Raw genomic sequence first — 24,057 nt, forward strand, 5'->3', positions numbered from 1 at the left:
TAGAAAGGGTGACACACTTTGCATACTGAACAAATACAAAGTGAACAGAAATTATAACTTATTTATGAGGTTTTACAGAGTTCAAACTCGACTGAAAGTATAAAAATAAACTTGGACTTTGTTCATTCGGTTAGTCTTAGTGTCTGGAAGTATTTCTCTGAACCTGGTCTGTGCCAGTTGGGCAACACCAAGTGCGGTCTTCCTGAACCTAGATTTTTTATTTTTCTGAGCTTCCTAGATTCTTAATTTGGGGTCCTTTTGTTTGATTTTTAAATGGTTTCAGGGAACGGAGAGTCCTAGTTTGGCTGTGGGTTTCACCTTTTTGTCTCATTTTCTTACAAGTGAGTGCGCAACAAAGGAACCCTTTCTGTAAATCTACAAAAAGGAGATCCCACGTTGATCTGCTTAGTTTTTTTTTTTAAAGGCAAAAGACACTAGAGGAATGAGATGTGTGTGTGTGCGTGTGCGTGTGCGTGTGCGTGTGTGTGTGTGTGTGTGTGTATGAGATTTTCATGAATCATGGTTTTGGTGTTGTATCTAAAAGTTATCACCATACATAAGGACATCTAGATTTTCCCCTATGTTATCTTCTATGAGATTTGTAGTTTTGCATTTTACATTAAAATCTGTGATACATTTGAGCTGTGTGTGTGTGTGTGTGTGTGTGTATGAGATATTGGAGATGCTCTGGTGAAGCTGTTGTGTCACTTTTTATTTTGATCTTTGCTGGTGTCTCGTCACCCGTCATGCTTTGCTCTCGTTCTCCTTTGTTTGTGTGGCATCGTTAGGGACCGTCTTGACTTCGGCTGGCGCTGGCTTCGTTTCTGTCTCCTGGCACTCCGGCTTTGCTTCTACAGGACCCTTCCTGTGGAGAATCAGGAAAACAGCACTGAGACCACGGTCTGCAGTAACGCACCCTCTGGCCAGTTCCTCAAAGGGGGTTCCGGTTAAGAGCACTGGTCTCCAAACTCAGCTGCACGTCAGGATCACCTGGAGTCTCTAAAAATCACTGATGCCTGGGCCGTGTCCCCAGAAATCCTGATTTCATTGGTCTGAACGTGGTGACTTTTAAAAGCACCCAAGTGGTTCTAACTTGCAGCCAAAGTGGAGAGCCACTGAATCAGCGGCAGGAGCTCTTCCGGCCCTAATCTGATGCCAGGGGCTCCAGCTTTACCTGGGGTGGTGCAAGTGCGGCAGGTGCAGCCTTTTCCTCACCCTGCATGGCTGCAGCAGCCCAGCTTGGTATGAATCATGTATGTGGGGCTCCCTGGTACTGATTCCAGGGGGCCCTCTGCAAACCACCTGCTCTTGCTTGGCCTCACCCCCACCCCTCTGTGCTCTGCCTTTCCTGGTAATGCCTCTACGGCTTGCCAGGGCAGGGTAAGAAAATGCTCTTTGTTACTGAGGTAGCTTTCCATGGGAGTCTGGTGAGAGGCCAGAGTGGGCTGCCGGGCTGCAAGGGAGCTGAGTGGGGTTGACTGGGCAGGGCTGTCCTTTTATTTTCTGACAGATTCGGGGCTCCTGGTGAAGGTCCCCTTGCTGCTCTTGGTGGCAGCACCTCCACTTATCTGGGAGCAGCCACAGGAGCCTCTATAAAAACCTCTGTCTGACTCTTAAGGACGCACCAGAGCAGACTCAGACCCCAGCCCCAGCTGGTGCCCCTGCCTTTTGACCTCACACTGAAGAAACCTGTAAGCTGAAGGACCCGGCCTCGAACTTGGAAGACCCAGCAGTCATTCAGTGCTTGGGAGCTCTGCGTCTTCCCAGTCCCTCAAGGGCAGGAGAAGCAAGGGTGGGTGGGTAGGTGTGTCGGTTGGAGCGTGACGGGGCCTTCTGGACCACACAGATCCTCTCCCCACAGGAGCCTCAGGGTCTGCCTCTTTACTTCCCGAATACCCGTGCCATTCTGGTGGGAACTCGGCCTTGCCCTGGATGACACACTGTCTGTGGGCCCCAGGGTCGCCGATCAGGGCACCTTGACCTCCTTAGCTCACTTCCCAAGCTATGCTCATCAGTGGCCCGAATGCAAAGGCTCCTCCAGGGACAACAGACGCCACTGCTAGGACGATAAGGATAAAACCTAATTAACGTGGCCTAATTAGTCAGCAGGCGGCTGCCTGCCGGGCCTGCTGCCTGTCCCCGCGCTCTGCCTCGGCCCAGCCCCTGGCTGACAGTCGCCTCAGAGAAGCTCTGGAGTAGGCTGAAGACACATCTAACAGGGAGGACACGGCACAAACGCACACCACCACCACGGGACACCACCCGACGACAATGGACAGAGAGAGGCCGTACTCGGTCTTGGCTGGTGCAGGAGGAACAGAGCCGTCGGCAGTGGAAGCAGCAAGCTCAGGGGCTTGTCCACTGGCCCCAGCGGCGGGAGCAGGAGAGCCCAGGGCTGCAAAAACATCCTTTGCAAGGTCAATATCTGGGGTCTTGAAGTTCCCTTCGTCCATTTTAAAGTCCTCGCCCTGGGAAGGGTTTGTGGTGCTGATGGAGGCCGCCTCGCTCTTCGGGCTGGCGAGGGCCCTGGCTGCCTCGGCCGGGCTCTTCGCGGCGCCGGGCTGGGTGGGCTCAGGGTCCGGACCTTTGGTGCCGGGAGCCTCCTGCTTGGCCTGGGGGGCTTCTGGGGTGGGGGTCGTCGGTGCCACCGCTAGGGGACCGGCTGCCCCGGCCGGTGGGGGGACCGGCTTGCTGGCCGGAGGGGCCTTGGGGGCCTCGCCCGCACTGGCAGGGGCGCTGGGGCTGAGCACGGCCCCCTGGTTTGCCAGGACGCTAGAGGACAGGTTGCTGGCGGCGGGGGCTGAGGTCGGGGTGTCGCTCAGGTCAACGAGGGGGGCGACCTTGGGGGCTGAGGCTGGGGGCGGGGAGGTGGCGGCGACGCCGGGCCCCTTGGAAGGGGTGGCCTGGCCGGCGGGCACAGAGTTTGAATCAGGGGTGGCCGTGGCCAGGGGGGCGATACTGGAGGTGAGGGTGGTGGTCTCACTGGTGGGGCTGTTCTGAGCAGTGGCAAAGGTTTCGGTGATAGTGTCAGAGTTAGCGGTGACGGTGGTGACAGAAGGCAGCATGTCCTCAACAGTGGCTGTGGTGTCAGCAGGCAGCCTGTGGGGAGGACAGGAAGTAGAAGAGATAGACGATGAAGCTGAGACGGACAGAGAAGCCGGGAAGGGCGGAGGCCAAGGCGGGGGCCGGGGGCTGGCATGCGGGGACGCACAGGCATAGACACAGGCCCACAGAGAGAGGAGGATGCGAGAGGAAGCACACGCCCAGGCGGGCAGAAGAGGACACAGGAGACAACAGAGAACTCGACAGTCTAACAGGGCCTGTCACCTTCCTCCTGCTGACTCCCCTCCCGATCTGCACGGGGCTCCCTTCCCTACAGCCCTGGCGGCCCTTTCGGACCCCTGCCTGCATCTCGACTCAGGGAGAGGCCAGCTGGAGCTCAGCGCCCACCACCGCAGGCGTCATACATAGGTCCCTGGGGAATTGGGCCCACCTGCCCCGGAGACGAAGAGGCCTCCACGTGGTCCCTCAGGGCTGTGGGGGGGTCCAGCCAGAGAGTTTGCGCTTCCCTTAAACTCCATTTCCTTCAAACCCACAGGACCCACGATACCCACGTGGTCATTACCATCACAGCTGGATGTGGCCGCTGACCGAGGGTCCCCAAGGCTTCCGAGACCAGGAGAACCAGGGAACTTTTACCAGGGCCCCAGCTTCCCCTGCCCTTTGAGGAAGAAGGCAGAAAACCCTAGAATTCTTGGAAATCCTAAACAGAACCTGCTAAGCTCAGCCTCTCTCAATGAAGTTTTATCTCCTTAAGCCGTTTCCAGAATGTGTGTGTGACCTGGGCACAGGGTCTAGGGATCCCATGTATGCACGGAGCCTTTAAGGCATCCACAGCCACCCAGGTAGAATCAAGAATGCCTCCTCTCTAGGGAGAGAGTGGGGTCAGGCATTCCTGGCCCAGCACTCCAGAATTCTGGCCTGCCATGCTCGGCGGGGAGCCGTGGGTGGAAAGCATGGAAGCTGTGCGTAGGGTGATGCGTGGCTGTGAGGCTCTGCCGAGGAGTTGGCAGCCCGACCCGCCCACGTACTCGGGCTCCGTCAGTGGCGTGGTCTCGTTGGGCTCTGTGTGTTTCCCTCCGTCGTGGTTTGGGGTCCGCTCCTCCTCAGTTCGCACCTCCACGATGGGTTCCTTGGACTCATCTTTCCTGTGGAGACAGCTCTGCTGGTTCCATCCCGGGGAGCTGGGGGATGCAGGGGGCTCCCAGGGAAGCCAGCTACAGCTCAGGCACCTGTGCCTGGCCCGAGGCTGGGGGTGGGGTGGCGGTGGGATCCAGAACGAGAGTCAAGTGCGGCATCTCAGCCCCCGCTCTTGCTAGCTGTGTGACCTGCTCACCCACACCTCGGTTTCCTCATCTGGAAAATGGCGCAAATAACAGTCTCTACCTTGCCTAGACATTATGAACATTAACTGAGATAATGGATATAAAGTGCTTAGCACAGTGCCTGGCACAGCCTAGTGCTCAAGTCATCGATATTCGTATACACGTTAAGTATGTACGCGTATGTGTATATGTATATGTAAGTACGAACACGGATAAGTATATGATGTATGTATATGTGTACGTATATGTAAGTATGTATACATGTAAGTATATGATGTATGTATACGTATAAGTGTATACGTATAAGTAGATGTAAGTACATACATGTATAAGTACAGCTATACGTATATGTAAGTAAAACATGTATACGTATGTGTATATGCATGTACATACATGTATAAGTATATGATTATGTGTGTGTATATACAGCGCCTGGCATGGGGTGGTGCTAACAACTTATTTCCTTGCTCCGTCCCTTCTCGCCTTGCTCCACCTCAGCCCCACCCAGTGACAGTCTGTGAATGTTCCTGCTATTTGGCTCAGGATCTGTTTCTCCAGAGATGCTGGAGCACATCCTCCAGGAGGATGCTGGATCATCCTCCAGGAGGACAGGTATTTTCACCTGCTTTGTTCACTGCTGTCCCCTAACGCCTGGGGATGGTGCCGTGCCCGTAGCGGCTGCGCCATAAATGTTTGTTGAATGATGGATGCATGAACGGCAGCAAGGCAAGTGTGTCTCTCAAATGCTGACGCCTCCATGGTAGCTCCCCTCCAGGCTTAGCTCTGACACTTCCCCTCATTTTGACCTACGGAGGCATTTCAAACATCTATGCCGTTCTAGATATGGGGTTGGGTCCAGGTGTCTGCTTTTTAAACAGGTACCCCTGAAGACCATGCTTTGAGAGACAGTTCTCTAAGGCTCTGCTCCCCTCGGGGTTTCCAATGGGGAAGCTAAGGTGGCTCCCTCGCTGGGCCCCAGGCCGGGGCAGAGTCTAGTGCTCCGCAGCAGCGGGCGGGTCTGCACTCACGAGAAGGCGGCTTTGCCCTCCTCCATGTCCTTGCCCTTGGCTCCAGGCCCGGCTTTTCCGCACAGGTTGACGGCAATGCACATGAGCAGGCCACACTTGTTCAGGAAGTAGCAGGTGACGTCCACGGCCACCAGGAGCAGGACGAAGGTGACGACGAGGATGCCCACGATGGCGCCCGTGCTCAGGCCTGAGGTGGGGCTGCCGTTGGCTTGGGGTGGAGGGAGAGAGGGATGGTGTGGGTTAGTACACTGAGATGCAGACCTGGACCTGCCGAGCCACAGCCCTGGGGGTGGGGTAGGGCCCACAGGACAGCTGTGGCATCTGTGTTCAGAGTGACACTTTCCCTGGGGCCTTCCTACCCCCAGGTGTTGAGACAACAGGGTCTCTTTCTATCTTCAAGAGGGAGGGATGGCAGCCTCCTCTCATAGACCAGGGGACAAGGGCACAAGGCACCCACAAGTCAGGAGGAGACTGGGCAATGTGTCTCCATCCCTGCTCTCAACCCACACTCAGCTGGTCTCCCCGTGAGCCCTGGGAGCTGCCAGGGACAGGGTCCCAGGTGGGGCGACAGAGGGTTCCCAGGGCTTCCTTTGGGCTTGTGGTGACGTCAGGCACAACAAGATGCCCTGTGCACCTCCGCGCTTCCTTCCCCTTCTTCAGGAGTCGCTAGAGGATCCCGACTTTGGACCATATCCTTCTTCATTGCACCAGGAAGACGAACGAAGCTCACTTACTCTGGAGATATGCGGGCCTCGCTAGGCCCAGAGGGCAAGGTGGAAGGTCTGGGGATACTCACCATCTGGGAGCCAGGCATGCTTGGATCAGATTTCAGGAAACCCAGCCGACTCACCCAGAGACGCACCCACGCTCGACAGGCTCACTCACACAGGACACGTGCCCACCACAGATGGACACACATTCTCACCTTTGAGCAGCACCCAGCATCCCCGCTCTAGCTGGACTCACTTGAATGACTCAACCTCTGTGTCTTACTCCCTGGTGTCCATCTAGAATCCCCTGGGGGCCCTGGGCTATTGATGGTATCACAGAAGGACGCCAGGCTCGGCTCCATAGGGCCCCCTCGTGATTGGTGCTAGGTGCCTGCGGTGGACCCCTGACCGCTTGGTCATTCCCACCAGCATCTGGGAGGCGGAAGGCTGTGCTGGGGGAAGCAAGGACCCATGCGGAGCTCTGTGGAAGCCAGTGTGGAAACCATGACCCCAGGCTGAAAAGTGGGTACCCTGCTTCATTTTTCTTCTTCTGGGAGGACAGGGCTCCAGAAGGGGCAGACCCATCGTACCACCAGACCTTGTCTGAAGCTCCCTGTGTCCTCCGGACCCACTTGGGTCACCCAGGCCTGTTGACTGGAGACAGAAACTGTGGCCAACACAACCTGGGTCTCACTGGGCCTTTGCTGAGTCTGGGCCAGGCCCAGGGGCCTCTGGCCACATCACGTGCCAAATAATGGAAAGAACAGGTAACCCGAGGTGACAGAGATGGGCCACACACTCCGTCTCCATGTGGTTTGTGCTCCTGGGAGGCCTTCTGTGTGTTCCAGGGGCCCTGCTCAGGCATGGCGGGGCTCCTTCAACTGCTGTCCTATTCTGATGGCCCTTATTTCTAACTTCAATTCGGGGTATAGGCCACTGGCCAGCCCGTAAGAGACGGCCACTCACAACCTAATTCCTGGCACCCAGGGCTCAGCTGGGCCTGTGCCGGAGGAGCCTCCTAGGCTCTTGAATATTTTTGGCTACTTGGGACCTTGCTCTTGCTTCCCAGCCCCTCCTCGGGCTCCCCCACTGGTCCCTTTCAACCCCACACTGAAGACACATCCTGTTCCCCAGGAAGGCCCGAGTCTGGCAACGGGCTCCATGCTCAGAGGACCCAGCTCTGGCCACTCTGTCTCTGGGCTTTGGCAGCAGGAAACCGGCCACGGGTCCCTGCGGTCAGCTAGAGCCGGTCTTCTCCCCAGTAGCACACGGTCCACTCTGCTTCCCCGTGGTACTCACACATCCACACACAAAAGCAAAGAAAGACATGCAGGCCTTCCTGGTCTTCAGAATACCAAAGCTGCTTCCCTGAACAGGGAAGAAATATGGCCTTGGGCTTCCTCCCCATCCCATGACTCAGGGCTGGAGGCCACCTGACACCCGTACCCAATAGGTGTTAAGTGCCTACTTCCTGCAGAAGGAGCCTAAGGTATTTTTGTGGGGAAAGAATGTCTGTATTTTTGGACTCAAAGGCACTAACACCATGTTCTGAGGTTTATACATAAATATGGTTTTAGGGAACTAGTCAGGTCTCTAAGGAAGAAAAACAAACCACTGCAAAGCTGCTCCGTGTGGGAGAAGCAGCCGTTATCCACCTGTGCTCTGGGCTCAGCAGACCCATCAGAGGGCTGCAGTGCTCTGAAGGCCAAGGCCAACACCTCCAAGGGCCAGGAGGGCAACGAGACTGATATAAAACAGAAGGTAGGGCAATGGTCTTCTCCCCCATTTGATATAAAATTCAAATTCTTTTCCTTGGTCAAAAAGGTGCTACACGTGCTGTGGACTCTCCCACTCCTCTCACCATCGTAACTCAGGGCACTGAGCCCTGCCTCCCATCCCTGTGCTCTAGCCGGAAGCGACTCCATTCTATCTGCTCACCACGCCCAGCCCGTTCCTGTCATGGTGCCTGGCTGATGCCTTGCCTGGAAGCCTCCAGCCCCGTCACCCTGTGGTGGCTCTTTGTTTTCCTGCAGGTTCAGCTCAAATGTCACCTTCTCGCAGAGGTTCCCCCCTCCCCTGCCCCGATCTCTTATCTACTCAGGCACCTCTACCCAGTACCTACCACATTACCCTGTTTTATTCTCTTCTTACCACTATCTGCCATTTTCTGTTCATTGACATGCTTTTTATCTGGCCGCCCCGCCCTCTAGAATATCCTGGCAGGTACCCTGTCTGTCTCTTGTCTCCCCAGCATCTAGGACAACCCAACTTATAAGAAATGTTCAAAGAATATTTGTTGAAAAAAGGAACAGTGTTTAGCCTTGGAGATGAGAACACTGTCTCCAAATATTTAAAGGTGTGTCATGAGAAGGAAGTAGTCTTATTCAGTGCCCCTAGTGGATGGCAACTATGGGGGTAGGAGGCAAACTTGAGCTCACATGAGACAGAACTAACACACAAGAGCTATTTAAGTGTGGTGTGAGCTGCCTTGGAAGAGCTCCCTGTTGCCAGAGGCCTTCAAGCAGAGGCTGGAAAATCCCTTGGCCGGGATACCGTAATGCTCTGGATGAGGTTCCTGCACTGGGCAGAGCCTAGGATAGAGGATGTCTTCAGGTCCTCTTCAACTCTAAGAGCCTGTCATTGCATGTTACATGTCCTACAGTCCCCAGCACAGGGTACAGATTCCCTAATGTCCATGTCCTCCACAGTGTGTACTGAGAAGGACTTCTTCCTGCAAAACAATTGGTAGGTCCCATCTTTAGTCATTGATTCTTATGATTTTATCTTTAGTTGAAAAATAAATACCTTTTAGCATAATGTTTCTCCACCTGCAGCAGAATTCCTGGGGTGCTTTGTTAAGAATTCAGATTCTGGGGTTCCCCCATTCTACCAAGTCAGAATCTCTGGGGGTGAGGCTTAGGCTCAGGATTTGATGGAGCACCCCAGTGATTCTTATGCACCCCAGACTTTGAGGACCGCTGTTTCTAAGTTTTCTGCTTGCATTACAATGAATAACAGCTGTTCCTATGACTCCCCACCCAAGGATGAGCTGTGCAGTCTTACCTGGTGGCCCTGACCTAACTGATGTAACTTGATGGATGGAGAGAGAGCAAAGACTTATCCCCAAGGGACCACCCAGTTCACCATTAAGAGTCTAGACTTCCAGAGGAAGTGAGGTACCCCTCAAGCTGGAGAAAGGATGTGTGGGGTTTTTACAAAAAACTGTAAATAAAGGAAACACCGGATGCAAATGAAAGGGTATCCAAGTCAAGCCAACATTCATTACCTCTTGGTGGCTGTTACAGAATTGTTTAGTCGAGGAACCTAGAAGGACAAAGGTTATCTCCTGCATCCTGCTTAACATTTTACAAAAGGAAAAGAAAACAACTTTGGGGTCTATCTTTGCATAACCTTCCCCTGACCTCTCCTGGCTACCCCATCTGCACACCTGCATACATAGAGTGCTTCTTGGGAGCAGCTCCTCCACAACCTCTGGGCTTAGAGCTGCGCTGAACGGTAGGGCTATGAAGCTGGGGCTGCCCATCCTCTGTGGTTCCTGGTCTGGGAGGTGTCGGCACTGAACACCTGGCTTGCCCGACTGAGACCTACAAGTGCCTATGCTCATAAATGCCTCAAAATGGGAAGATATCTCCCACCTTGCAGTTGAGGGGGCCTGAGTCACTGTGTCACGGGACATCAGTGCAGAAGTGCCCCCTCCTGCCTCCGACTCTCGGAACCATTAAGCTGAGGTTCTGGTTCACTCGTCTGCTTGTTCCTTCCTGGAATCTGCTGAATAGACGGCTGGTCTTGGGGCTTTCAGGAGGCATCCAACTAAGTGTGATTATAAACGGAATAGGGCTTGCCAATGAGACCCTTCTCTTAGATTCTCTCTGTCACCATGTCACTCTGTGAGGCCTCTGATATGAAGTCGTGAAGGGAGACGTGCAATCGGGAGAACGTGCAACAGAGTTGTGGTTCTGGTGGCCCAGAGTGAGCCCCTGATCCCAAGGTGACCACCTTCTGGCTCTGCAAAGGCACTTTCCCCTCGCCCCGTCTGCTGGGGAAAGTCCAAGGAGGCGGTGACCCACAGCAGCTCTTAGGAGAGCTGAGAAAACTGCATCACTCCTCATGAGGAAGGGAAAGCGATTCCTTTGGCTAGAACTCCACTCAGCAAGCTACGAGTTTGGGGTCCAATTTAAAGGGCTCTCTGGGGAAATCAAAATAATCCCGGTACCTGTGAGGTGGAGGCAAAGGGATTTTGGCACTTTGTAGGATACACAGCTATCAAATAAAATCCAAACACGCTGGTGAGTTCACGTGAACTGTTATTTCCTTTAATCATGCAGAGGTGTAAACTTCATCAAGGCCTCGCTGATTATCTACACAACAATGTTAGCATTCTTATTAGTAGAAAAACGTGATCCAAACCTGCCGTATAAATATTCCAAAAGACAAGCAGAGAAGCCCTGTGGCGTGTCCAGAGTGGGAAGCACTGAGACAGGGCGCGGGGGCAGGGCGGCTGAGCGGGGCAGCAAGCGTTCCCTCCTTCAGGGCCTGTCTTAGGGGTTCCCGGCGGGGCTGAGGGCTGCAGCCACCACGAGAGACCTCAGCATCCGGTGGGAGCGGGCGTGCCTGAATGCTGTCTCCCGAAGGGCATCCCTTACAAACCATGGGCCTATCTGAATGGGGCCAAGGCAAGGGCCCCAAAGTTGCTTCAGCTGAGGCCTCCCTGGCCCAGAATGAGCTGAGGGGACAGGGTCATGGATGTCAGGCCTCCCCACACTTTGGGCCAGATCTTCAGAAACACAGACATAGGCCCGTGCCTATGGGACTGGGACCAGGGTGGGGCAGACCTCTGAGATGGACCCTCCTGGGTGAATATGCAACTTCTGCCGAAGATGATACCAAGAGCCTGCCGGGAGTCAGGGGACAGGGATGGGTGACCTGCGTGAGGACCATCTCTCCCTCCTTTGCCCTCCTAATGGCCCTGGGATTCTACGCCGGGCCCAGAGGCACCATAGGCCTCTTCTTGATACTCTGCCTTGTGCCTAAGAACCATGTCTGCTCCTGCTGCCATGGTGGGACGGGAGATCGGGGAACCCCGGGGGAGAGGTTCATGGCGGGGCTGGAGGCCAACGGGGCTAAGGCGAGAGGCGCTACCCAATGGCTGAGCTGTCGGGTAGCCTGTGGCCTCCAGTGTGTGTACCTGACCCTCAAAACTGTCATCGCTGGGGACACGGGCCTGTGCCCACTGACACGGGCAGCTCTGCCCTGCAGACCATAGGATCATTTGGATTCCCAAAGAGAAAGGCTCGTCTTTGAACATTAAAAAATAACAACAGAACCAAAAAGTAAAGAAACCAAAAAGAACCAAAATCAAACTTCTGTGGAGATGCTCAGAGATGAGATATGTGGAATGATATGTGACCACAATGGAGGGGGGGGTTTTTATTCAGGAGAAGGTACCCCCGAGCTCAGACACTGACACCACAGAGCAGGATTCACCCGAGCCTCTACGGGGAACTTTAACAAACACACCTCACCTCCTCTCCTGGGCATGTCAGGAGGTACCCCCAACAGCAGAGGGGCAGCTGGCTTCCACCAGAATTTTTTTAAAATGTCATTGAAGCTACTGACCAACAGGGGGTTGGGGCACTCAGACAGTATGACAGGCTGGCTGGGTTCCAATTGATGGGCACTCCGGGCTGGCCCTGCCTTGCGCTCTACTGAGCACGTGTGGGGAGCGGGTGCGACTCGCGCCAGGCTCCCAGTGGATGCTTCCAACCTGGGCGACTGATGCTTACGCGATAATGTGGGTCACAGTTGGGCCACATCCGCCAAGACACGAGGTCTGTGGCTGATCTGTAGCCATGCAGCAGGTATCACCCTGACTGGGAGACACGCACCTTCCAGGGCCCATAGGTGCTGGGCACGTCCTAGGCTGGCCCTGTTCACAGAGCCAGCGTCGGGTGCTGGTTATACTACCAGGACCAAAGCGCCTCCCAGGATGTTGGATCAGCCTCAGAAAATACTCAACAAATCTGAGTTCTTCCGCTGCATGGGCAACAGGGCGACTTACTTTGCCCATCATGCCAGCAAAATGCTCCGGTGAATCCCAGTGGCCTTACCAGGGGCACTTAAATGCAAGTGAAGCCAACTACTGATTGAAGGGCAGCAGAGGAGCACAGGGTTACGATGGGGACACGGGGTGATTTTAACAATCTGACCCAAGCTTTAGAGAGTACTTAGAAATCCTTCTCTGCTGCATCATTTTCAGGTAAGAACCAAAAATGCAACCAGTAGCAGATGTGCAGAAACTGTTCTGTAAACCTAGTGTAATGGTTTTTTGTTGTTGTTGTTTTTTATATATATAGAGAGAGAGTTTAAAGAGAAGAGCTCCCAAACATTTTTATACTGCTATGAAAAGGGGGGCAAACTCCTTATGAAGTGGCACAAAAGTATCTGTGAAGGGTAATAAGTCTGGAGGTCCAGGTTTTTCCAATTGCCAAACCTTCCTCTTCCACAGAGAGCTTGGTGGTGTGGCCATGGCAGTCCTGACAGATTCTTCCAAAGGGGGGGGGGCACTGATCATTCTCATAGGAACTGGGCTTTTAGGCAAATTTAGTTTTTTTGGCATTCAAGTTCCTAACAGAGCAAGAGAAGAGTCACTGCAGAGAAAAGTAATGAGGCAAAGGTGTAGGACGTGGAGGAGCCTCCCAAGGTCGCTGCACGTGCCAAGCAATGGGTCCCCAGAGAGAATGTGGTTGTTTAAAAACAAATGTGGCAGTGGGGATGTCCCAGTGACGTCCAAGGTGATATGTGTGATGACAGACACAGGAAGGGGAGGGGGAAGGAGGAAAGAGAAGGAAGAGACAGAAACAGAGAAAAAAAATAGATAAAAAGAAAAAAAAATAGGTCAAATATAGAAAATGCAAGAATCCAAGGTTAATTCAACTTTGTAAATTAAACTGACAAAGGTTAGAGAAGAGTTCAGTGCGGTATTATCACCACAAGGCCAGTTCCGAAGCTCAGCAAGGCCAGAAGCAGCACAGCAGGGTGAATTCAGGGGTTAGGGGTCAGCGAGCAAATGAAATTTAAGTGAGAGAACAGAAGCCTCCACAGGCAAATACAAGAGTCTCATTAGGAAAATGTTACCTTTGATAAGGGGAGGTCTCTAAGATGCAGTCAGGAGTCTCCCCACAGCCTTCTAGTCTCTAGAGGTTTTTACACGTTGGGGTAGAGATGCATCTGATCACTGCAGTATGTGCAGCAAACAGTATGCAAGGATGGGGGCCACCTTTTCAGCAATAAATCGGACTCTTCTTCCTATTGTACAATGCTCCCACCCATAGTGCTCTTAAAGAGAATCTAGTTCTGCACTTCTCACCTCCACCACCCACTGACCACAGAATTCCACCGTGAACATACATCTCGTAATTCAGAGGTTTTATTCGCAGGTCCCAGAGAAATCCAACCAAGCAACCTCCTTCTAAAACCTATGCAGTAGAGCCCGAAGCCCTCTTGGGGAGGTGAGAAGCCCCTCCAACCCTCCCCTTTAACTGGGAGCCTGGGAGATTAGCCAGAAGGACTCTGGCAACTCCGGTGGACAGGACTCGGGGGACTGGTCTTCCCAGAATTTCTGTATCTGACACACAGTGGCCCCAACTTCTCCAACCCCACAAGCTGATGCCGCTGGCAGTACCCAGCCCGGGAACGCAGCGTGTCAGAATCACCACCTACGAAGTCTTACCCGAGGAAATAGATGTCAGTAGAAATCTGTCTCACTGTAAAGGAATCACTCAAGGCTTCTCACTCCCCCATCTCCTTAGTGCCCCATAAAAGCCGAGCAGATCTGGACACTCCCACCAGACTGTCAATTTCAGGGAAAAACTGACCCAAGAATGCAGAGAAAGAAGGGGCAGAGAATAGAGAGGGCCACCTCTATTTGGGCAGCCTATGAAGCAGTGAGGAGAACATTGTTTACAGTCACAACCAGATGCTTTGGCTTCATCACTGACCATGTGACCAGTGCCTGCAGAGAGACACCCACCCTAGCCTATGCTAAGGGGCCTCCCTGTCAATGCAGAGGGGAGGACCACGGACACTTCTCATCTATGGCTGCCAACTCCCTGGGGGCCCGCACACATCTATCAGACACACACACTCATGCACAGCCAACCATCGGGAAGCACACACTGATCTTACTTTGTTGCTGCTCGACTAACCCACTTCCACACACACAGCCCTGTGTCATAGTAGCCCATGTCCTTTCTGGCCTCTCTCCCTCTGGGAAGAGCAATTGTGATCACTGAGCTGAGAGCTCGGGGCAAGCACTCTAGACAGGACAGGCATAATGGAGGCCAGACGAATGCCACCGGGAGGTTGGAGCATCTTCCTACCATACTTGGACACTGCAGAGCGTTTATGGGGACCCCTCCACTAGGCTGCAGCTGTATGTTCTATGCCCACCTCTCCTGCCTGTGGCTGGCATCTGGCTGCTCTGGAAAAGCAGACAGGGACGATCTCTTTCTGCTCCGAGGAATTAGGTCATTGAGGAGACTGGCCGTCAGCAGCAAGGCAGCTGGACCAGAAAGCAGAACTCTCATTTTAGTCCCACACTTGAGCTGGTCCTGGATCCCTAGAGACAGATCTGCATCTCCTGGAAGAGCCGCTCCCATCCCAGCCTCTAGCAGACTGGACTGCCTTTCACGGATGGGGGTTTCCAGCATCTACTTTCTCCACTTGTTCTGTTTCAAGTGGCTCAATTTAATCTTTGTTTCAATTGAGAGGCCCTTGGCAGGGAGGATTTTTAACTAACTAACCGGGCACCATATGTTCCTTCTCTTGGGGTTCCCACAGAGAAGAGATTTGGACCACAGTTGTGCAGGTAAGCAAGCATCAGATAGAAGGGGCTTAAAAATAGTTACGTGGTCCTTGTATGAAATGGTAGATAGCAGATAAGTTCTCGAAAAGGGATCCTTCTTCAACCAGCATCCAAAGCTTGGCTGGAGCTGGGGTCTTTCCCATCTGAGGGGTCCCACGGACTGGCTTATCATCAGTCCTCCAAGGCTGAATGACACAGGACCTTCACTCAGGAGGCTTGGCCAAGCCTTCCTGGGGGTCCAGTCCATCTCAACCTACTGCACAGCTAGGTACAAAGCAAAACTAAGCTTTGCATGGGCAACCGATCGTGAGGATGGCTGTAAGCAAGCGAGTTGTCAGGGGCTGTTCAGGCACATTAGGAGGTGCAGCACTTGTGCATTAATTCAAAGCGGGAAACTCACAGAAAGCAAAGCCGTCATACCTGGGATGGCTGTGGGCTGGGCCGAGGTCCTGAACACAAAGTGAGCTGCTTTGGACTTTCCCTGCTGGTTCTCAGCCACCACATAGACCTCGTACTCGGCATTCCAGTCCAGGGACTTGAGCATGACGTGGTCACTGCCAGATGGGAGCCTGATCTCTGGTTTCCATTCGGAGGAGAGCTTCTGGGAGAAACCGGCAAGAAAGACACAAGACACCAGAAAGCTTTAGATGAAACAGCTGCTAAGACCAGCTAACAGGAGGAACATAAGGGAGTCAGTAACGATTGGTGCACAACAGAAATAAAAACCAAAGATAGGACATGGTCTTTATTCTTAACCAGCCCGAAAAACCCAAAGGTAAATGATCATGCAGGTCAGGAGGTCAACCTTGCGTGCCTGCAGATACAAACAGCGGCAGACTGCCAGTGTGGCATGGGGCCAACTCTTCAATGTCCTGTGCATCACCTTGAGAGCATGCAGGGACCCAAGCTACACTCTGGAATGCTGGCCCATGGCCTAAGGATGACCTAGAAGAGTAATCCAACTGTGTTTCTTGTCCTGTTTCAGAATGTTGGTCACACTCAGGTGTGTGACTCACCTCCCTGACATGGGAACACTGCACAGATTCCACTTTTATTAAAAATAAAAACTATCATTTATGGAGCACCCACTACGTGCCAGGCATTGGACTAAAGCCTTTCTGCACATTTTCTCACTGCAACCCTACAACAAGCCTGCCAGCGCTTTTGCCAGGCCCTTACTAAAGCTGATGACGGGGAAGGGAGGGAGAGGTCAGGTGACTTCCCCAAGCCACATGGGCAGTCGAGCTGTGGCCAAGAGCCTCTGGGCCCAAAGCCTTTCGTAGAAGGGAGCTCAACACACATCTGCTGCACTGAACTGGATTGTCCTATTCCATGCAGTGGAATAGGACAATAGACCTGGTCTCTGAGACTGGAGCTGGAGGTGTCACAGGTGTGAATTCTTCTGTCAGGTCCAAGGCTGAGGTGCCTAGAGTGACTACAAGGTACACTCAGCTCAGCAGAGCACTGCCCAGGGCATAATTTCAGGCACGAAGCTGGAGTTGTAGGTGCCCCTCTTTTCTCAAATGTTCTTTCCAGTTCTATCCTACACGTTCGCCAGTGAGTTTGTTCTGGGTGGGAGCCGTTGACGCACGTCTACTGGATGATGGGCTGCTCCCCGGAAGAGCAGAACATGCTAGCAGTGTCACCTGGAAGGTGGTCTAGCCCGCGGCTGAGGCTGGAGGAAGAGTTACATTACAGGAAAGCCAGCCGTCTTCCCAGAAAAATGCTTTGTACCAGCCAAAGAGCTACCTTTAGGAATGGGATAGCACTCGAGTCACGGCCATGACCAGTGTGGGGAAATGCTGGAAGGGGGTGCTCATGTCCTCAGAGTCTAACTGGAAGCCAGGCTATGGCTCTAAGTTGGCTCCTGAGCGTGTCAGCATGTGCCCCATTTTAATTTAAAATGAAGAAATTCAGCTGTTTTTGTCCTCTTTCTCTGAAAGCCTTCTTTCCTTGGCAAACATCATTACAAAAGAGAGAGCCAGAATATAAAGCAAACATTACGTTACGTAATACATATTAATAATATATAATAATAGTAATGTTCAGCAAATATTAGGATTTTGAGGTGGAAGAGAGAGGACAGTCAAGGTTGTCGAAGTCTAACATATCCCAGTGTTTTGCCCCAGTTGTCTTTTTAAAGCAGGCCTGCCTGGCACAGCTGGGACGGCTCTTCTGGAACACTGACACCTGATGTGGCCTCATAAGGGAGATATTTCCAGCCCCAGCCTTCATCATAGCAGTGATTATCACAGTTACCATGTACAGAGTTTTCCAAGTGTCAGGCACATTTCAGGTTCTTTGCTTATGTTATAACTAATCTTTACAACAGCTTGATAAGCTCTCCCTATTTTATTGATGGAGAAATGGAGATTATGGAAGACTGGGTGACCTGTTCAGGTCCCGTGCCGCTAAATGGTAAAGCTGGAATTGGGTGCCATGTCTGTTGGGCCACATCAGCATAACAACACATAATAACATCCTCCCCCCACACTGCCCACTTCCAGTGGGCTCCATGGGACCACCTGCCCAGTCCCTGCATCCTACTCCACAGCAAAGAAACCACAGGGACCTCTCGGATGGTGGTGCCTCTGGGCTGGGCCTTAGGAAAGTCAACTGAGGCCCCTCCTCCAACATCAGGCTCACACCTGACTTCACAGTTAAGTAGGAGAGGGCTGAGTGGACTGACAGGCTGCCCAGCGGCTGAGACGTGTGCCCGGGAGGGCTCTGTGCTGTACGGACTCTCCGTAAACATAACCGGGTTAGGGCTCCCACGGCACTTCAAGCAAGGCTGATCAAAAGGCAGAGAGGGAGTAAGTCAAACTTCCAGGGAAAAGCCTATTTTGGGGGCTATCTGAAGGAAGAAAACTCCTCTCGAGTTCATTATTTTCTACGGGCAAGAAATCCTAGCAAGAGGCTATTTCCAATGCTCAGATGCTGCCTCTAAACCTCTCAGCAATTGGTTGTGGAAGGCAATGGCCAAGGGTCATTCTAAAACCAAATAAAGCAAAAAAACCCAAAAAAACACAATGGGGTGATTTTCAGTTTGGGGGTCGGAGATGACAGGTGGAATGTTCGGAAATCTTAGATGGGTGGTGGGCAAACCCAGAAGAAAAGGCTTAAGGCCAGGCTCACTGGTAGCCAGACAGCAGGGTGACAACAGCTCAGGTGGGCTGTACGAGCAACTGGGGGTGGGGTGAGGGAAGGAGCTGGTTTAGGACCTGAGGCAACCCAGGCCGGGAGCTAAGGACCCCGTCTCTTCAGGCACACAGACCTGGATTCAAACCCTGGCTGCCTGGCTGTATGAGTCATGCGGTCACTGACTGCATAAGCCTCACTTACTTCCTCTGTAAAGTGGGGATAATCATTAAAACCAACTTCGTAGGGTTCTTGGGGAGAAGAAAATGCATGTGATCATGGGCCTGCATGCCTGGCCTAGGATACACACTTTATCCAAGTGTGATTATCAGATATCAGTATGTTATTTGCAAAAAGTACTGGGTGATGGCAAGATAACTTCGTAGAAAAATTTAGGAAGCAGAAAAATCAATCATGGTATGGACTTGTCATCACCAAAATCATTTTAGAGGTTTTAAAATGGTCTCAGTGTGTTTATCCATGCTATAAATAGCACAGAGGACCATATTCAATATCCTACGATAAACCATAATGGAAAAGAGTATTAGAAAAAGAATGCATATATATGTATAATGGAGTCACTTTGCTGTACAGAAGTAATTAACACAACACTGTAAATCAACTGTATTTCAATTAAAAAATATAAAATAGGGGACTGAAAAAAAAATGGTCTCAGCGTAGACATGACCTAAAGGCTGCAAGTCAATCTTGGAATGTAAAACCCTAACCTGGACCCAGGAGCCACCTGCCAGGCACAGAGGCCGCCCCTGCCCCCCTGGGCTTTGCACCCTGCTGCTCCAAGGCGGGTGTCAGGGTTGCGGGGTGGTGTCAAGCCCGGGAAGGAGGCCACTCACCGCTCGGTACTTGACCAGGTAGTGTCGGATCGGGGAGCCGCCGTCATCCTGCTTGATCAGGTTCACCTTAATAGAGTTTCCATCCTCTCCCATCTGCCCTTCGAGCTTAGGTGCACTGGGTTCCCCTGAAAACAGCCACGTAATTCGCATGACATTTTCATCCACAAAATGAAAATCCAATCCATCAGAATGGGATGTAGTGATGGGCTGTGGCTGGCCTCTTGCTTTCTCAGCAATTCAAATGGTTAAAAAGCAATACATATAAAACTTTGAATTCCAGTTGGATGCCTCAGACTTAGCCCAAACTGAGAATGCCTTTTGGGAATGTTCTGGGAAACCGCCCTCCCTACTAGCATAGTCCTTTTACCATTTTAGAGAGAAGTGGTTTTTTGGTTTTGTTTTGTTGTTTTTTTTTTCTGTCACATGCTTGTATTTTCTTTTAGCTGCTCTTACAACTGCAGATCTAACTTTTATGAACCTGGTACATTTTGAGGAACAGCCTGAACTATGGGAAAATGTAAGCATTTAAGGAGAAAACTTACACCCATAAAATAATTTTTCAAAGCAGCCCAGGATTTTTTCCCTGGATATATGATGCATCCCAGCGGTCTCATCCCTAACTGGGGTAGAATGATGCTGCATTCTTGTGAACATCTTTGTATGAATTAAATTTTATTACTTAGATTCATTTAAAAAAATAACGAGTTTCCAGTTGTGATTAAGTAAAGCACGAGTTGCTGTAGGCAAGTTTCTTGTAAGTACCCTGCATTGCAGCTCAACAGCCTGAGTGATAATCCTTGGTACCTCGTATTAATGGAACGATCATTAAAGTCTTTTTATTTGTGAGAGGAGAGAGGGAAATATGTCTTTAGCATTTCTCAGCAGAAAAAAGTCAATGTTTCTCTTTTCCTTGCAGTAGAACTCTGAATCCAAGGTCGGGAAGAAAGATGAGCTCGTATGTGACAAACTACAAGGGCTGGGCTGGTTCTTCAGGAAGATGCCGATTTACTTTCAGAGAAACTATTTCATTAGTATATGTTGAAAGCAATGAGATGAGAGAACATCTGTTATAAAAAGTTAAAATGAAGATTTAAAACACTTGGGAACCCTGTACTTCCCGTGGAAAGCATCTCTGTATCTATTTCATGATCCTCAGACAGAAAATTTGGAGAGCCTATAAAACAGTTACCTTCTGGGTGGGCGGCCCTCGCTTGTTCTCTGGAAGATAGAATCACAGACATGGGATACGAGAGACAGGGGAGGCTTGTCACCAGGCTTTGGGCCTCTTCACCCACAGTGTACCTTTGGTAATTTAATGAGAAGGCTGCTGGTGTCCAGCCCACTGTCCTCACTCAGCTACTCTGAGAACCTACAGTGGCCGAGCGTCCTACTTTTCCCTTTGAGACGAGGAGGACCCAGAGACAAAGCTAACGAGAGCCCTGCTACCTGGTCTGGCTCAGCAGCACGCACACCACCTGGAAGCTCAATTAACAGGATCGCAAGGCGATCTTGGTGCACACGTACTAGTCCTGGGGACACATAAAAGCAACAACAGGGGCCTTCCCTGGTGGCGCAGTGATTGAGAGTCTGCCTGCCGATGCAGGGGACACGGGTTCGTGCCCCGGTCCGGGAAGATCCCACGTGCCGCGGAGCGGCTGGGCCCGTGAGCCATGGCCGCTGAGCCTGCGCGTCCGGAGCCTGTGCTCCGCAACGGGAGAGGCCACAACAGTGAGAGGCCCGCATAATGCAAAAAAAAAAAGCAACAACAGGAAGGCTGTGTAATCTTAATGTCTGAGGGATAAAGTATTTAGGAAAATTTGTGCTTATTATTTGTTTTCTTCAATCAGTAATTAAGGAAGAAGAAAAAGAAAAAGATAAATGGGCTTCAGGCGAAGACCTGTCCTGCTTTTACGCCACTATCTAGCCACCAGCACCGACTATTCAGTGGAAAATACTTCGAGATTTGGTTTAGATAATGTCAAGGTGTGTACGCTTCTCAAATTCTTTTGGACCATTCTAAGTCTTAGATAATATTTCAATTATGTCTTATACCATTAGAGATATCCAGTGCCAAAAAGAAATTCAAAGTGGAGTATATTTTAGAGTAGGGAAGGAGGTCTGTGTAGACTCAACAATGCTGAACAACAGAATAGGAGATGCAGTAGAACTTTACAAATTCTACTCTCTTGCTCAGTTAGAGTGACCACCTCGTCCCGGTTAGCCTGTGACTTTCCAGGCATTAGCACTGCAAGTCCTTTACCATGGACAAACCCTTAGTCCCAGGTGAAACGGGATGTTGGTGACCCTGGACTGAATGAAGACCTACATTAATCATTATAACTTTCTGTATTCAGAATTGCAACACTGACTCTGGGATTAATGGTCTCTTTGCCTTAAGAAGGAGGGAAGGAGGTGGCATCAATGGTCCTTCCAACACACCCACCAGGCAAGGACCTAGTCCTTCCCCCGAGGCATCCTAGGAAGGGAAATAGAGATTATTCCACTGGGGCTACTCTGTCTGTACCTTCCTTACTATTTTCTCTCAGATTTGAGCCGTATGGCTCTCCAAGGCTGAATCAATACCGCAAAATACTGAACCCCACTTTGGGGGGAGTGTCTACTTAGAAGAGGGGCTTTCTCCGATGTTGTGAAGCTCCCTTTAGAACTGAGTGCTAAGGATGCCACAGTGGAGCTCAGGGGGTCTGGTGCCTTGGCTAGGTCACTGCCTCAGTCTCCACATTTGCAAAATACCAGGTGCTCCTGAGGGCTCCTCCTCACTCTGATATCACCGTGACACTGTGACAGTCACTGTGCTAGGATGAGCTATCAAGAACACCTTGGCTATTTTCATGATGCTGTAAAACACAGAACCCCAAATCTAGGATGTTCCGTCAATTTTAGGGAGTTGCACCACAAGATCAACAATTCCATATCACTTAGGCACAGAGATGCCCATTTTTTCTACAATTTTAAAAAATTATCTCAAACAATTCCTGTCTTTGAAAAAAAGACCCTAAGAGTCTTCAAAGACATATGAACAAAAATCTAGCCAAGGAATCCCTGCAAAAACCAAGAGCCCTGATGAAGGTGCTGTCCTATTTTTGGATTTATTTCAGAAAAAAACATCGCAGGAATCACAGAGAAGCCACTAAAAATTATACCACTGTTAGAACATAGTTCTAACATTTATAGAAGTTAGAACACTATAATTTGCCACCATTTTAGCTGAGTGACTACCACGTAACTCTGATGTGTATTGCTTTCTCATAGAACTTAGAGTATTTTACATCATATCATTTAGAGTGCTTTAAAGATAATTTATTCATCAAATGCACATTCAGTACATACTAAGTACCGGGTAGTCCATTAGGCTTTCGAGTTTCAAAGGTGATTAAGACAAGGTTTTGTTTGCCAAATGAAAAAAACTTAGTTATTCAATTATTATTCAATTCTTTGCATGGTGGGGCCCTTGTACAGAAATCTAACCCTTCCTATGACAGTATTTCTAAAGGATGATCCTATTCAACTAATATCATAGAGATTTGGACCAACGTTATGGCCATGCAACTTGCTGTAAGTACATACAGATGTGGAAAGAGCAATATTTGTTTAATCAATTGTCTTACTCATCTTCAAATGTTTACTGGCAGCCAATTTTTTTAAAGATTAGAAATGGGGTTAAAGAAACGATTTCCTAAGCTCTCTGCAAAAAAGAATGTTCCAGCCACGCCTGAGGAGGGAGGGTCTGACACCAAAGAAATGGGCCTGGCATTCAGGAGGCTTGCTGCCTTATTGAACACATCAAGAGAGGAAATTATTTAGAGGGTCCCAGCGTACACTCTGTTCTGAGATGGCTGCTCTGAATGAAATCATTATGGGTAATTTCAGCAAAACCAATATTGTAATTATTTGTAAATGTTGGTTTGCAACTCAGCAGAAATCGGCAGGTGGCTCCAAGAAAACCCCTGGGGTTAATTATACCCTCTGAGTTTAGCTTCAGCCATGAGTCAAATTTTTTTCCCTAAATATTTTATGTAAAGACTAAAACAGTGGTATTCGTAAAAATAAACCTTGTCAATAACAAATATGAAATATCAGGCAGTTCTGGTATTTTCTAGAAGAATGTAAATCGTGTATGCAAGAAAAAAAGAAGAATGTACCAGAGAGACCGCATACAGTCAAAAATATTACTGGCAGGTCCTATAAATTCCCCTTAGAAACCGTAATTGAAATGCGTATTTCTGGCCATGTAGATTGCAGGTTCTTCTTTGTAATTATGGTGCTACTGGCCCTAAAATCAGAGTCAGCTTCATGTCTTTCTCCTCGTCAGCAGAAGCCCTGGGACCAGAAAACTACTGCTGGATATCTGAATTCCACAACAAAAATTCTAGCAAACCCAGGGCCTTTGAACAGCAACTACGAATTCTGGAAGGAAAACAATACTCTACTTCTCACTCAGAAAGCCCAAGGATCAAGAGTTGTATGTTCTGAATGAAATGCTGAGGGGCCAATAGGCTGAGACAGGCTGGACCTGGGTTCTGTCTTCACCCACTTTGTTTTCTCTCCCATCAGGACCCACACAGGGTTTGGTGCGTCTGAGACGAACGCAACGATGGTTGTAGGGCCTGCATTAGAATCTTTTACTACCACAAAGGATTGTCTGGCATTAAAAATACTGTTCGTTCTCTTTCTCCTAATGCCTGTTCCCCTTTACTGATTATTTCTTATAAGCAATTTGAAACTCTTTTAAAAAGTCCAAAATGTATGACTAAGCTGTTCTGATATGATGCTTGTTTGATGTTTCCAATTCAAGAACATTTAAAATTACATCAAGAAGTTCGAAGTTCGATTGGTCCTTATGGGATCAGCAAATTACCGAAGGGAATCAGGACTTAGTTATTAGACCACCAACTCTCCTTCCTCAGACCAACCTCTTAGCCCTAACGTCAAACAGACGAATGTGATCTATGCCACATACACTCCTGGACCCTCAACATCTCCCTGATGCTGCTTTGGCAGCCTACCTGGCTATTCTAGTCTAAGGTGGTTTTCCAATAC

The 24,057-nt window shown here is 50.5% G+C and overlaps 1 protein-coding gene across 14 annotated transcripts in view; it reads right to left on the reverse strand.

Moving 5' to 3' along the window:
- Positions 1–649: 649 nt before the first annotated feature.
- Positions 650–24,057, reverse strand: part of NCAM1 (neural cell adhesion molecule 1) — a 334,870-nt gene continuing 311,462 nt past the window's right edge. For 4 of the 14 annotated variants that reach the window (XM_055091546.1, XM_055091547.1, XM_055091545.1 and 1 more), the window contains 3 exons: positions 19,000–19,124; positions 15,428–15,605; positions 10,447–12,848 (listed from right to left, as the gene is read on the reverse strand). In XM_055091546.1, coding sequence (XP_054947521.1) covers positions 12,769–12,848; positions 15,428–15,605; positions 19,000–19,124 — 383 coding nt within the window. In that variant the 3' untranslated portion in view covers positions 10,447–12,768. Of the gene's footprint in view, positions 866–2,292; positions 3,100–4,091; positions 4,209–5,413; positions 5,622–10,446; positions 12,849–15,427; positions 15,609–18,999; positions 19,125–24,057 lie in introns of those variants that run through there. The other 10 variants (XM_055091540.1, XM_028501398.2, XM_028501396.2 and 7 more) reach the window with 5 other exon arrangements.

This window comes from Physeter macrocephalus, chromosome 16, assembly GCF_002837175.3.
Source record: "Physeter macrocephalus isolate SW-GA chromosome 16, ASM283717v5, whole genome shotgun sequence".
Classification (NCBI taxonomy): domain Eukaryota; kingdom Metazoa; phylum Chordata; class Mammalia; order Artiodactyla; family Physeteridae; genus Physeter; species Physeter macrocephalus.